The sequence below is a fragment of the Pelobates fuscus genome, chromosome 6 (genome assembly GCF_036172605.1).
Source record: "Pelobates fuscus isolate aPelFus1 chromosome 6, aPelFus1.pri, whole genome shotgun sequence".
Taxonomy (NCBI): domain Eukaryota; kingdom Metazoa; phylum Chordata; class Amphibia; order Anura; family Pelobatidae; genus Pelobates; species Pelobates fuscus.
Window position 1 is genome coordinate 129,315,342 of NC_086322.1, and position 13,120 is coordinate 129,328,461.

General features: G+C 37.0%; 1 protein-coding gene across 1 annotated transcript in view; it reads left to right on the forward strand.

Annotated features, from left to right (window-relative positions):
- Positions 1 to 10,449, forward strand: part of QRFPR (pyroglutamylated RFamide peptide receptor) — a 117,633-nt gene extending 107,184 nt beyond the window's left edge. Inside the window, exons 4-6 of the mRNA XM_063458250.1 lie at positions 5,792 to 6,027; positions 7,454 to 7,551; positions 10,012 to 10,449. Of these exons, the coding sequence (XP_063314320.1) occupies positions 5,792 to 6,027; positions 7,454 to 7,551; positions 10,012 to 10,391 (714 nt within the window). The 3' untranslated portion in view covers positions 10,392 to 10,449. The remainder of the gene's footprint in view (positions 1 to 5,791; positions 6,028 to 7,453; positions 7,552 to 10,011) is intronic.
- Positions 10,450 to 13,120: the final 2,671 nt, after the last annotated feature.

Consider the following 13,120-nt stretch of genomic DNA (forward strand, 5'->3'; position numbering starts at 1 on the left):
TGTATAATAAACACAGGTTACTGGCTATGGGAGGATAATGTATAATAAACACAGGTTACTGGCTATGGGGGGTAATAAATAATAAACACAGGTTACTGGCTATGGGGGATAATGTATAATAAACATAGGTTACTGGCTATGGGGAGGATAATGTATAATAAACACAGGTTACTGGCTATGGGAGGATAATGTATAATAAACACAGGTTACTGGCTATGGTAGGATAATGTATAATAAACACAGGTTACTGGCTATGGGGAGGATAATGTATAATAAGCACAGGTTACTGGCTATGGGAGAATAATGTATAATAAACACAGGTTACTGGCTATGGGGGATAATGTATAATAAACACAGGTTACTGGCTATGGGGGGATAATGTATAATAAACACAGGTTACGGGCTATGGGGGGATAATGTGTAATAAACACAGGTTACTGGCTATGGGGATGATAATATATTGTAAACACAGGTTACTGGCTATAAGGGGATAATGTATAATAAACACAGGTTACTGGTTGTGGGGGGATAATGTATAATAAACACAGGTTACTGGCTATGGGAGGATAATGTATAGAAAGCATAGGTTCTGGCTATGGGGGGATAATGTATAGAAAGCACAGGTTACTGGCTATGGGAGGATAATGTATAATAAACACAGGTTACTGGCTATGGGAGGGATAATGTATAATAAACACAGATTACTGGCTATGGGAGGATAATGTATAATAAACACAGGTTACTGGCTATGGGGGAATAATGTATAATAAACACAGGTTACTGGCTATGGGAGGGATAATGTATAATAAACACAGGTTACTGGCTATGGGGGAATAATGTATAATAAACACAGGTTACTGGCTATGGGAGGGATAATGTATAATAAGCACAGGTTACTGGCTATAGGAGGATAATGTATAATAAACACAGGTTACTGGCTATGGGGGATAATGTATAATAAGCACAGGTTACTGGCTATGGGAGGGATAATGTATAATAAGCACAGGTTACTGGCTATGGGAGGGATAATGTATAATAAACACAGGTTACTGGTTATGGGGGAATAATGTATAATAAACACAGGTTACTGGATATGGTAGGGATAATGTATAATAAACACAAGTTACTGGCTATGGGGGGATACTGTATAAAAAACACAGGTTACTGGCTATGGGAGGGATAATGTATAATGAACACAGGTTACTGGCTATGGGAGGGATAATGTATAATAAACACAGGTTACTGGCTATGGGGGAATAATGTATAATAAACACAGGTTACTGGCTATGGGGGGATAATGTATAATAAACATAGGTTACTGGTTGTGGGGGGATAATGTATAATAAACACAGGTTACTGGTTGTGGGGGGATAATGTATAATAAACACAGGTTACTGGCTATGGGGGAGATAATGTATAATAAGGCACAGGTTACTGGCTATGGGGGGGATAATGTATAATAAACACAGGTTACTGGCTATGGGAGGATAATGTATAATAAACACAGGTTACTGGCTATGGGGGGATAATGTATAATAAACACAGGTTACTGGCTATGGAGGATAATGTATAATAAACACAAACACAAAAAAAAAAGAATGCAGCTTCAGAATTAATCTAAATTGTATGCTGTGCAGGAGGTGGGAAGGTCTGGGAGGGAGGGTCTGCTGCTGATTGGCTAGAATGTGTCTGCTGACTGTGAGGTACAGGGTCAAAGTTTACTCAATGATGACGAATAGGGGGCGGACTGAACATTGCATATGTTCGCCATCCGTGGCGAACGCAAACAAGCTATGTTCTCCGGGAACTGTTCGCCGGCGAACCGTTCAGGACATCACTATGCGAGAATAATTCAATGTGCAAAAAAAATAGCACATGCTTTAAATACGGAGCATTAACAGTATCTTAGATAAATTGCTAGACAAGTGGTAGACTCCCTAGAGTTTATTGGGGTTGCCCAAACAACAAAGGGGTATGAACCCATACATTTGATAACTCAAAAAAGAAAACAAATAAAAGAGTGCATACATATTGATACAAAATTACAATACCTCAATTTCTACAATCAGGGAAGAGATCTCTCATCTCTCTCCATCCACTACAAACTTTTCCCCTAAGGACACTCCCTCACCTGTCCTACTCTCATTTGCACCCACTTGAGAAGAAGAGGTTTCTGCTCTGATCCGTTCCTCCCGTCCCACCACCTGTTCCCTCGATCCTATTCCCTCACATCTTATCCACACTTTGTCTCCTTCTCTTGTCTCTCATTAAAATTTTCAATCTCTCCCTCTCCTCTGGCACATTTCCTTTACCCTTTAAACATGCAACTGTAACCTTGATTCTGAAAAAGCCCAACCTTAAACCCTAATTCCCTGTCCAACTACCGCCCCATCCCGCTACTGCCGTTTGTCTCCAAGATCCTTGAGTGAGTTGTGTATGCGAGATTGACAAACTTCCTCAAATACAACTCTCTGCTTGACCTGCTTCAATCTGGATTCTGCACTCGTCACTCTGTTGAAACAGCTGTGACCAAAGTATACAATGATCTTATCACTGCTAAATCCCATGGCCACTACTCTATCCTAATTCTCCTCGACCTTTCTGCTGCTTTTGACACTGTTGATCATCAACAGCTTCTTCTCATCCTCTGTAATCTTGGTCTACGAGATACCGCTCTCTCCTCGTGCTCTACCAACCTTTCGGAGCGCTCATTCAGTGTTTCTTTCTCTGGCTCTGCCTCTTCTTCCCAATCCCTCTCTGTTGGTGTTCCCCAAGGGTCTTTCCTTGGTCCCCTATTGTTCTCAATCTACACTGCCTTCCTTGGTAAACTCATCAGCTCCTTCAGCTTCTAGTATAATTTCTATGCAGATGACACGCAAATTGATCTGTCCTTCCCTGATTTCTCACAACCCCTCTTGACTCGTGTCTCTGACTGCCTCTCTGCTATTTCCAACTGGATGGCTGCTAATTTCCTTAAGCTGAACCTGTCCAAAACAGAGCTTCTAGCCTTCCCTCCCTCAAGTGTTGCTACTCTCTTGTCTGTGTCCCTCCAAGTCAATGGCACTACCATCCGCTCTACCTCTAAGGCTCGCTGCCTAGGTGTTCTCTTTGACTCCGACCTCTCTCGCCTTGACTACTGTAATCTGCTTCTCAGTGGTCTATGTGTTCCCAACTGGCCCTGTTACAGTCTATAATGAATGCAGCGGCGAGGTTCATCTTCCTGTCCGCCCGCACCTCTCATGACTCCCCCCTTTGTCAGTCCCTCCATTGGCTTCCTGTAAGATATAGGGCTCAATTTAGGATCCTGGCATTTGCTTACACATCTCTACACAATGCTGCTCCCACCTACTTATCCTCACTAATACACAAATGCGTTCCATCTAGGCCCCTACGCTCTGCCGGAGACCTACGTCTAACCTCTGTTCATACTCCTACCTCTGATGCTATGGAACACCCTTCCTTTCTCTGTTAGACTCTCACCCAATCTCCACTCCTTCAAAAATCTTTGAACACTTACTTCTTTAGGAAAGCGTATCAATTAAACTGTGAACAGCTTTCCTCCCCGCACCCTGATGTCTCTCCTGAAACTGTCATCAAAACAAAACACTAAGCCCTCAAGGAAAACTATCCTAGCAACCTACTTTTCTACCTTACCCTTACCTTTTGTGTCACTATACCCCACTCCCTCTAGCAAGTAAATTCATTGAGCAGGGCTCTCAATCCCTCTGTTCCTGTGCGTCCAACTTGTCTGGTTACAAGTACATGTCTGTTAGTCCACCCATTGTACTGTGCTACGAAACCTGTTGGAGCTTTATAAATAATAATAATAATAATAATAATAATAATTTGCAATCCTTAAAAGTGGCATAATGTGCCACTCAAATGTCTTTAATAGTTAAGAGATATATCTGTCAACTTAAGTGACAATAGGCAGTAAATAAAAAATAAAGTCTAAACTAGAAATAAATAAAAAAAGATTATTACTGATCACTATATGTATTGCCCCATAAAATTCACTTTTAGAAAAGATACCAAATATACCACAAAATACACTCCTCCCAACATTTCAAATGGACAAACTGAAACACTTTCATTTGCAAATAGTGTGGCCATGTTATGAGAACTTTTAGGTGAATTACTAATAACAATTTATGCAACTAATTGTGATTTACAACAAGAACAATATATTTACACAGACTTATTTCTTAGCACTTTCATATTTTATCTATAGTTTAAAGACACATTATTGGGAGATTTATTTATTTGGAACTCTGTTATACACTCAGACACATCAACAATATGGAGCTCCTAGAAAAGAGGATTGAAAATAGGGACAGATGAGTTTGGGACCAAATTCACACACGAAAACACGCATACACACAACTCATATTTTTTTGTAAAAAAAAAAGAAGAGTGCGCTCACAGGTCTTTGAAGTTCAACTCAAGTTTAATGTGATTTTTTTTCACATTTGTGGGAAGGAGATTTTTTTCTGGCTGTTGTGCCTTTATATTTTGCCATTGCCCTTTTACCTTTTTCCTGGCATACACAACCCCTTGGTGATATAAATGTACCAACTCAGCCATTGCAAACTATAATAACATTATTTTTGCATATTAAGCACTGTGTTTGACTGCCGATGTTGATGTGCACTAAGACTTATGATTTTATTATGGAACATAATTGTTTTATCCTTCTCTCTTCATCTTTTCATATTTCCTCTCTTAACTTAACTCATGAGATCATGAGCATGTTGGGTAAACTAACACGGTTATTCAGTGAATTCTAGATGAATACCTCAATCTCACTCATTTGTCTATGTACATTCTCCAATGCTAACCTTACACTGCAGTTCCTCTTGAATACTCCCCTGAAAAGTTTCCCACAAATCTAAAACTCAAAACTGGATTAGATATAAGACATATTCACCAACAGTTGGAAGAAATTGTATCCTAGACATTACCATTGCTTTAGTAGCTTTGCTGGTATACAAAGAAAGTAGCCAAAATGGCACAACAGAAAACTCAGAATATTGAGGATTTGTTAACCAGGCAAAAGATCTAGTATGAAGAAAATGGCACCAAAACAGTCTACTTGGACATTGGATGTGATAGATAAAACATAAGTAGTCGAGGTCTGCACCAGGGATAAGATAGTCCAATCTGCTAAAAGGGAAATTAAAGACTCTATTTTGCAGAACATATTCTATATATATCGCAAATAGAGTTCTGTAGTGAAGGAACACATATCGACATTGAATGGATGGCTTAAGACTGTTGGTTGGATAGTTTACCTGACTATAATTGCTGCTGAATCTGACACACCATACTCCCTGAAGATGCAATATACCTAGAATACTGTGCAGCTTGTAGAGAATAAAGTATGATCTTTATCCTCATGCCATGTCATATCCACCAAGAAAGAAACATTTTATGCATGAGCTATATTAGCACCTATTTCCTGATGGTAACTTAAAAAGACTGATTCACTTTGTATCTTCATGGTTATATGCATGAACAAACTTAAATTGCCCAATACATCAATAAATACAATATGCATAAGTTGTGTTTTCTCCCAACTCTGTGATAGTTGCAGGTTAGCTTGGAATATCAAAAAGGGGTCATCACTAGCAGGCTATATAGATATAATATGTATAGATAAATATGTAATATTCATATATAACTCATTAGGTGCACCTTCCTTTGGGAGTAGAATGTTTGCTTTTATTGCCTGTATAATTAATGATTTTGCTCACCAGATTTCTAATATGTTTCAAACCCAATTGTTTTTCAGATTAAATATGACTTTCTATTTGAAAAGCAATATGTTTGCTGTTTGGAAAAATGGGCTAGTCAAGTTCATCAGAAAATCTACACGACATTTATTTTAGTGATTCTTTTCCTCCTACCGCTCACATTGATGCTTCTTCTCTATAGTAAAATTGGCTATGAACTTTGGATTAAAAAAAGAGTTGGAGATGCTTCAGTACTTCAAACCATTCATGGAAATGAGATGTCTAAAATATCTAGGTTTGTTTCGAAATTTGTATTTACATTTTTTGCAGTACTGTGCTTTTAACCACTTTTACTCTGTGCACATTTATCATGGATATGCAATTTAATAACAGCCTTTGATGTGCAGAGCTTATTACATCCATAAACTCCTGTGCAAAGCAGCCCAGGAGTCAAGCTGACACACTATTCCAGATATATGATAAAATTATAGTATCGCAAACACACTATGCCTTGATAGTCTGAGAAGTTGAGTAAATATAGATGTCCAAGAGTAATAAGAGGCAGTATAGCAGGTGCATAGAAAATACTGAACCAATTAAATTAATATTTTTGATCTTAGAAGATTCCAGTGACAAAAATGTTAAAGTCTGAGTAGCTCAGGGAGCATTTGCTATTCTGCCCCATGCAAACCCACTACCGGACCAAGGACTAATGGTTCACAAGCTAAGAAATAAAATAAGTTAGGTTAGGGTCTTTTATAATCTAGAGTGGCCAAATCATTATAAGTTAAGTGTAATTTCCAAGATTGGTGTTTGCATGTACATGTTTACAAGCAATCATCGTAGAAATTGGCTGTCTTCCTAAGAGGCACTAGAGTTGCTTCCTTTACAACGACATAATGAAACTCGGTCATGTGACAAACTGCAGCTCCTAGGAAAGCATCAAATTCATTAGTTGCGTAGGAGAAGCTGTTGGATGCACATACGGCACTCTGCACACGTGCATTTGTACCCAATGTTCCTCTTCAAGGAGCATTTGATTGGCCCATCTGTGAGAGAGTTGGATGATGTCATGGAAGGAGGTGTGGGCAGCACCACCGAGGGAGTATCGACGCTGGAGGAAAGACAAGCAAAACATTTTTTTTTAGCTTTTTACAGTGTTGTATTCCTAACCCTATGCTGTTCATTTAAACAAGCACATTGCAGTTTTCTTTCATTTTAATCCACATTCAGGGTTATTCTCTAATTTGGGAGTTGTAGAGAATCGACAATGGAATTGTAAATTACAAACAATAATAGGCCATTTAAAAAAAAAAAATCTAATATTCTGAAATCTCTCTCTCCCAATTAGCTTAGTTTATTATTATTATTATTAAAACCTTCATTTAAATTGCACAGAGTAGCATTGTAATTAACCATGTATGTCTTTCTTTGCTGAAAAATAATACTTTCAAATATTAAAGGTTCTATGTGCCTTGACATTTCAGTATGAATCAGGAATAGGTTAAAATCTCCTGGACAACTAGAGTAACTAAAATTATGTAAGCAGGTCACATAATTTCCTGTGTTATGTAAAACTATATTTATGCGTCCACTGAACATTCTATTCAGGACCCTGGCCTAATTGAGCTTGTGATAGCAAGATTGTATAATAAAGAAACTGTATGAAGTCTGCACTACATGTTTAATGAGTTTTCTAAACAGCTGCTGTATTCACTTAGGAAGAAGAAGCGCGCAATCATAATGATGGTAACAGTGGTAGTTCTTTTTGCAGTCTGCTGGGCCCCATTTCATGTTGTTCACATGATGATAGAATACAGTAAGTAACTGCTGTGTTATCATTTGATTTCAATAAGCAATTCAATGTGATATATTAGTTTATAGAGTTTCAAAATGCAAATGCTTCCAAAAACAGCAAAAACCACGGTTGTCTTATTATTATTATTGTCATATGTAGTGTTTAATTTTTGTATTTTTATTTTAGACATTACTGACAGTATTATTTAGTAGAGTAAGTACCGAATAGGTTTTATGGAGAAAACACCAAAGATAAGAAATAATGTATCATTGCAATTTGTAATAGGTCTTATAATGTAATTTTTGTAATAGATTTTGTTCCATCCATAGCCTCTATTTTGCATTGCTGTTTCTCACCTGATCAAGAATTGTTACCATAGAATCCGTGTTTTACATTTTAAAGTGAATGAAAGCACATATTCAACTGAAACAGCTATTCCAGTCTTCAGATACTGTTTTTAGAAGATGTTTTCTATGCTACTGCATTAGAAGATATTATCGTAGTTATGGTCTCATAAATTAACTTTTATTAAAACAAGCATATTTTTTTTTTCTTTAACTCCTTAAGGGCCATGGACGTACTAAGTATGTCCTCCAAAAATGGTCCTTTAGGATCGCGGACGTACCTAGTATGTCCGCGGCAAATATATTACTTACCCGATCGCCATTGTTTCCCTGCCGGTGATCGGTGTTCCTCCCGGTCATACAGTCAGCCCGCAGCAAATTAGGCCCCTGCGGGCCATGTGATCGCTCTGAACTAAACTGACAGGAAGTCTCCCTGCATCTGTAACATTTTTTTTAACTATATATTTTTTGTGTATATGTATATATTTATATATATTATAAAAAAAATAATTCATTATAAATAAATAAAATTTTTAAAAAAATAATAAAACAATTTAAAAATATATATATATGTTATTTTATTCTAACTGCATTTTGATATTAATATATATATATATATTTATATCAAAATACACTTAGAAATTATATGTATATATAAATAAATGAATAAAAATAATAGGAAATATATATATCCATATACATAATTACATAATTCCAATTATTGCCAATTTACTTTCTCCCAGTTTAGCACTCCAAGCACTATAATTACTACAGTTGGTTGTAAAAATTACTTTTTCATGCATGCATCCAACATATTTGAAACAAATAAAAATATGAGCAGGATTTAGGTGCCCTCAAAGCACTATTAACCATTCTGACAATGCTATACTGGCATAACCTAATACCACTTATAGTACAAATATTATGAGCACATAATGAGGAACATGGCAATATTGTTTTAACCCCTTAAGGACCAAACTTCTGGAATAAAAGGGAATATTGACATGTCACACATGTCATGTGTCCTTAAGGGGTAATGTCCCAGCTGAGGAGGTTGGCTTTGAATGCCGGGAAATCATCCAGTTTTGTCAAACCTACCAAAATAGACAGAAACCAGACAGATGGAAGAAACTAGAGGGAGTGTACATGTACAGTTTGTGTACTATAACCACTACCATATTGCGTAAACCTAAAAAAAAACATGCAACTCTTGCCTTATTAGTATTTGGACCAGGAAACTAGGTATCCCATAGTTCACTTATCTGTGAATTAGGGAGTCTTGAGGAACAATCTGGAGTTTTTTCCAGTTATCCATTGAACAATTTTGCTATCCATGGAAGAATATTTATTTGATAGAAATAATAGTGCAATTGAGTGACATTTGTAACATTATTTACAGTTGTATACTTTTTACATAAATAATTTGCATATATTGTGTACAAGAACACTATAGCATTAGGAATACAAAATTGTGTTCCCAACGCTGTAGTGTCCCTGTCCATATCTAGTTTAGTGCCATCCTCCATTTGTTGCTGCTGTCCTCCCCTGTTAGTGCTGCTGTCCTGCAAATATATATTCAGTATGCATGGTTTCCTCCAGCTATGGTACAATCCAATGCTTTTTATAGAGGGGCATTGGGGACCTGATGCACATGCATGGCTTGACCCTCCCATGTATCTAATACTTCTGATAGAAAAAACATTGAATCAAATGCTTTTCTATGAGTTGCTTTGTCACGTGACCAAGTTTTACTCAGTCGGTTTAGAGGAAGCGCCTCTGTTAGCTGTCAGTATGACAACCACTAGAGGCGTGTTAAAACATTCAAGATAAACACTGACCTTTCTGCAAAACAGCATTGTTTTACCTTGAATGGTTAAACATACAGGGCCACTACACCCAGGCCACTTCATTCAGATGAAGCAGTCTGGGTGAATTCAGTGATCCTTTAAATTATGTTAAATGCAATTATTTTCTTTTAGCATAAATATATAGATATGTTCTTAGATTTTCTGTATGCCTCTACGTTTGTAGAAATTAAGTGCTTCATAAGCATTAAGAAGAAGGAGATTGACAGACAGAGAGAAGAATCTTGCATATTGCAATGTAATCGTTCTTTTCCCACTTTTCACCATTCTAGGTAATTTTGAAAATGAACATGATGAAGTTACAATCAAGATGATATTTGCCATAGTACAATTAGTTGGCTTTTTCAACTCTATCTGCAATCCCATTGTATATGCTTTTATGAATGAGAATTTCAAGAAGAATTTCTTGTCTGCAATATGCTTTTGTTGTGTCAAAGACACTTCACCCTTAAGGAGGGCTGGAAACTCCGGTATCACATTAATTCAACAAAAAGCAAGTTTTGCTCGGAGAGAAACTACGAGTGAAGACACCAGGAGGGAGGCATTCAGCGATGGTAATATCGAGGTCAAGTTTTTTGATCAGCCCGTTTCTAAAAAGACTACAAAACGACAACTTCACTTGTTTGTGTCAGAACTCACTGTCCACTCATGAGAAGAAAAACACAAAAAGACCATGAATATATATTTTTAATGTAGTTACAATTGATGTATTGGGGCATTTACTGGATGTTTGCATTACTTTGTTACATTTTTAATAAATCAATAAATAAAATGAACTAGTGTATGTACAGTTAATGTTATAATCGGCTGCTATACATTAAAAGGTTTTGAAAAACAAAGTGTTGCATGCACTGCATCTGAAATTAAATTAACTCTGAAAAACCTATAGCAAATGTGCTGCAAATGGCATTCAAATAAATAATCACAGGGGAAGAAGCAGCATAAGGGAGAATTCCTTCAAATTGGCCCTTTTAGGTATTTTGTTCATTTAAAACCTAGCATACTTTTCAGTTTGAAGACACCGCTAGAACTCATAATATAAAAACAGTTATTACAGTTCAATTACTGCTTTATTTGGATCTGGTTACAAGCTCATACACTTTCCTACATCTGCCATATGAAACAATGTGTTGCCTTACTCTCTTATGAAAACCAATTAAATACCAGCATCAAATACATAACAGTAATAAAGACCAATTCAAATCACGTTTATGAAGCAGTTTAATTAAATAATATGTAAAAAGTGCTTTTAATGCTTTGCTGAAAAAGGTCCAGGTGCATCATATGTAGTTCTAATTTTTTTTAAACATTTTAAGTACTATTAAACTGAATGATCTATTTGCCAATTGAAGAACCAGATACTTCTTATCTTTTAAAGCATGGATATGTTCTCCAGATGTTGTGTACTACATCTCCCATGATGCTTCCTAGGCATTATGGCTGTGAGAACATTTTGGGAGATGTAGTCTATAACATCTGGAGTGCTGTAGGTTGCCATCCACTGCTATAAAGGAACCCTCTAGATAAGCAAAATAAAGCTATTTACTCATCTTATGCTCCCTCCCCTCCTTGACGTGCCTGCCCCTCCTCCTAATACTAATGATTCCAGAGGCTAATGCACTAATCAACATCTTCTCATGGAAATGCAGTGAATCTCTATGGGTAGTGTTCAGTGTCTCCATGCAGATCCATATAGATGATGTTAGCAAGCAATGTAAACACTACCTATTCTCATAAAAGGATTGTTAACATTAACTGTTAACTGAGAAACGTGGTTTTGCCACAGAACCACTGCATTCATTTGTTGTTGTTCTGGTGCCTATAATGTCTCTTTAAAGGACCACTATAGGCACCCAGACCACTTCAGCTTAATAAAGTGGTCTGGGTGCCAGGTCCAGCTAGGGTTAACCCTTTTTTCTATAAACATAGCAGTTTCAGAGAAACTGCTATGTTTATATTAGGGTTAATCCAGCCTCTAGTGGCTCTCTCATTGACAGCCGCTAGAGGCGCTTGCGTGCTTCTCACTGTGAAAATCACAGTGAGAAGACGCCAGCATCCATAGGAAAGCATTGTAAATGCTTTTAAATGCTTTCCTATGAGACTGGCTGAATGCGCGCGCGGCTCTTGCCGTGCATGCACATTCAGCCGAGGAGGAGGAGAGCTCCCCGCCTGGCGCTGGAGAAGGAAGTAAGTTTAACCCCTTACTCTCCATCCAGCCCGGCGGGAGGGGGACCCTGAGGGTGGGGGCACCCTCAGGGCACTATAGTACCAGGAAAACAAGTATGTTTTCCTGGTACTATAGTAGTCCTTTAAATTACACTCAGTGGAATTTCATTAGAGGTTTCTCAAACAAGTCTGCCCCGTAACCTTCAACTTTTCAAATGACTTTGAAAGGAAAATGCCTCCTTAAAGGGTTACTAACTAAAGAGTGAATAGTGAGGCATTTAAAGTGAATTTCGCATTTAATTCTAAAATAGCTGACCTGGAAGCTGACATAGAATTTTCCCAGTTTGACTATTTTGTTGTTTTAGCTTTTATACAACAATGCAGAAAGGGTACAAAGACTTCCAGTTGGCTTAGTTAGATCTGGTATTTTTGTTTGTTTGAAAGATTTAAAATAATCTTTGATATCTGGCTACTCATATGTATTAGTCAAGTAGGAGACTATCAGCATCAGCCTGAATTATTAGAAAAATAAAACATGCTGACACAATTTGGTTGACAATGAGCAATGAGTACAAACGAATAGTAAAGAAAATGCAAAGAATCCCAAGGACATCGCTAAACCGAGAACATATCCTTATACATATATTAATACAATTGGAGGGAAAATTCCCACTCATGTTCAATAATGGGACAGGAATCTCAAAAGTATTGGTCCTTATATATTTCACCTACTAATAGACACAAATTGCCAAATTGTGACAGCCTTAACAATAATAGTGCCCAATTAACCATGCTAAATGCATTTCTTTATGGATGTCTAGTTTCACCCCTAATAATGCCATGTACCCTCCAATTTTAAATTCCAGGGGGATACACCCCATTGGAGTTATGTGCCTATTCTAATGTTACATCAGGAGCCAGTGACATGCCAACTGTAACTGAATTTGGTGTGTGAATCAGTTACAATAACAAAATTGGACATTTTTCACGAAGACATTTTTCACTATTATTTTGCCACATTTGTGTACAATGTTTTTAAAACATATATTTTACCATTAGTGGATAGATAAGCGAAGTGAAAACCATGCAACGTCTATTCAAACTCTGACCAAGATACATTGAGACCAATCTTTACCCAGTAAACAAGTTAAAACAAACAGACTGTTTCATATTCATATCGTTCTTTTTGTATTTATACATCTATAATATTTCTTC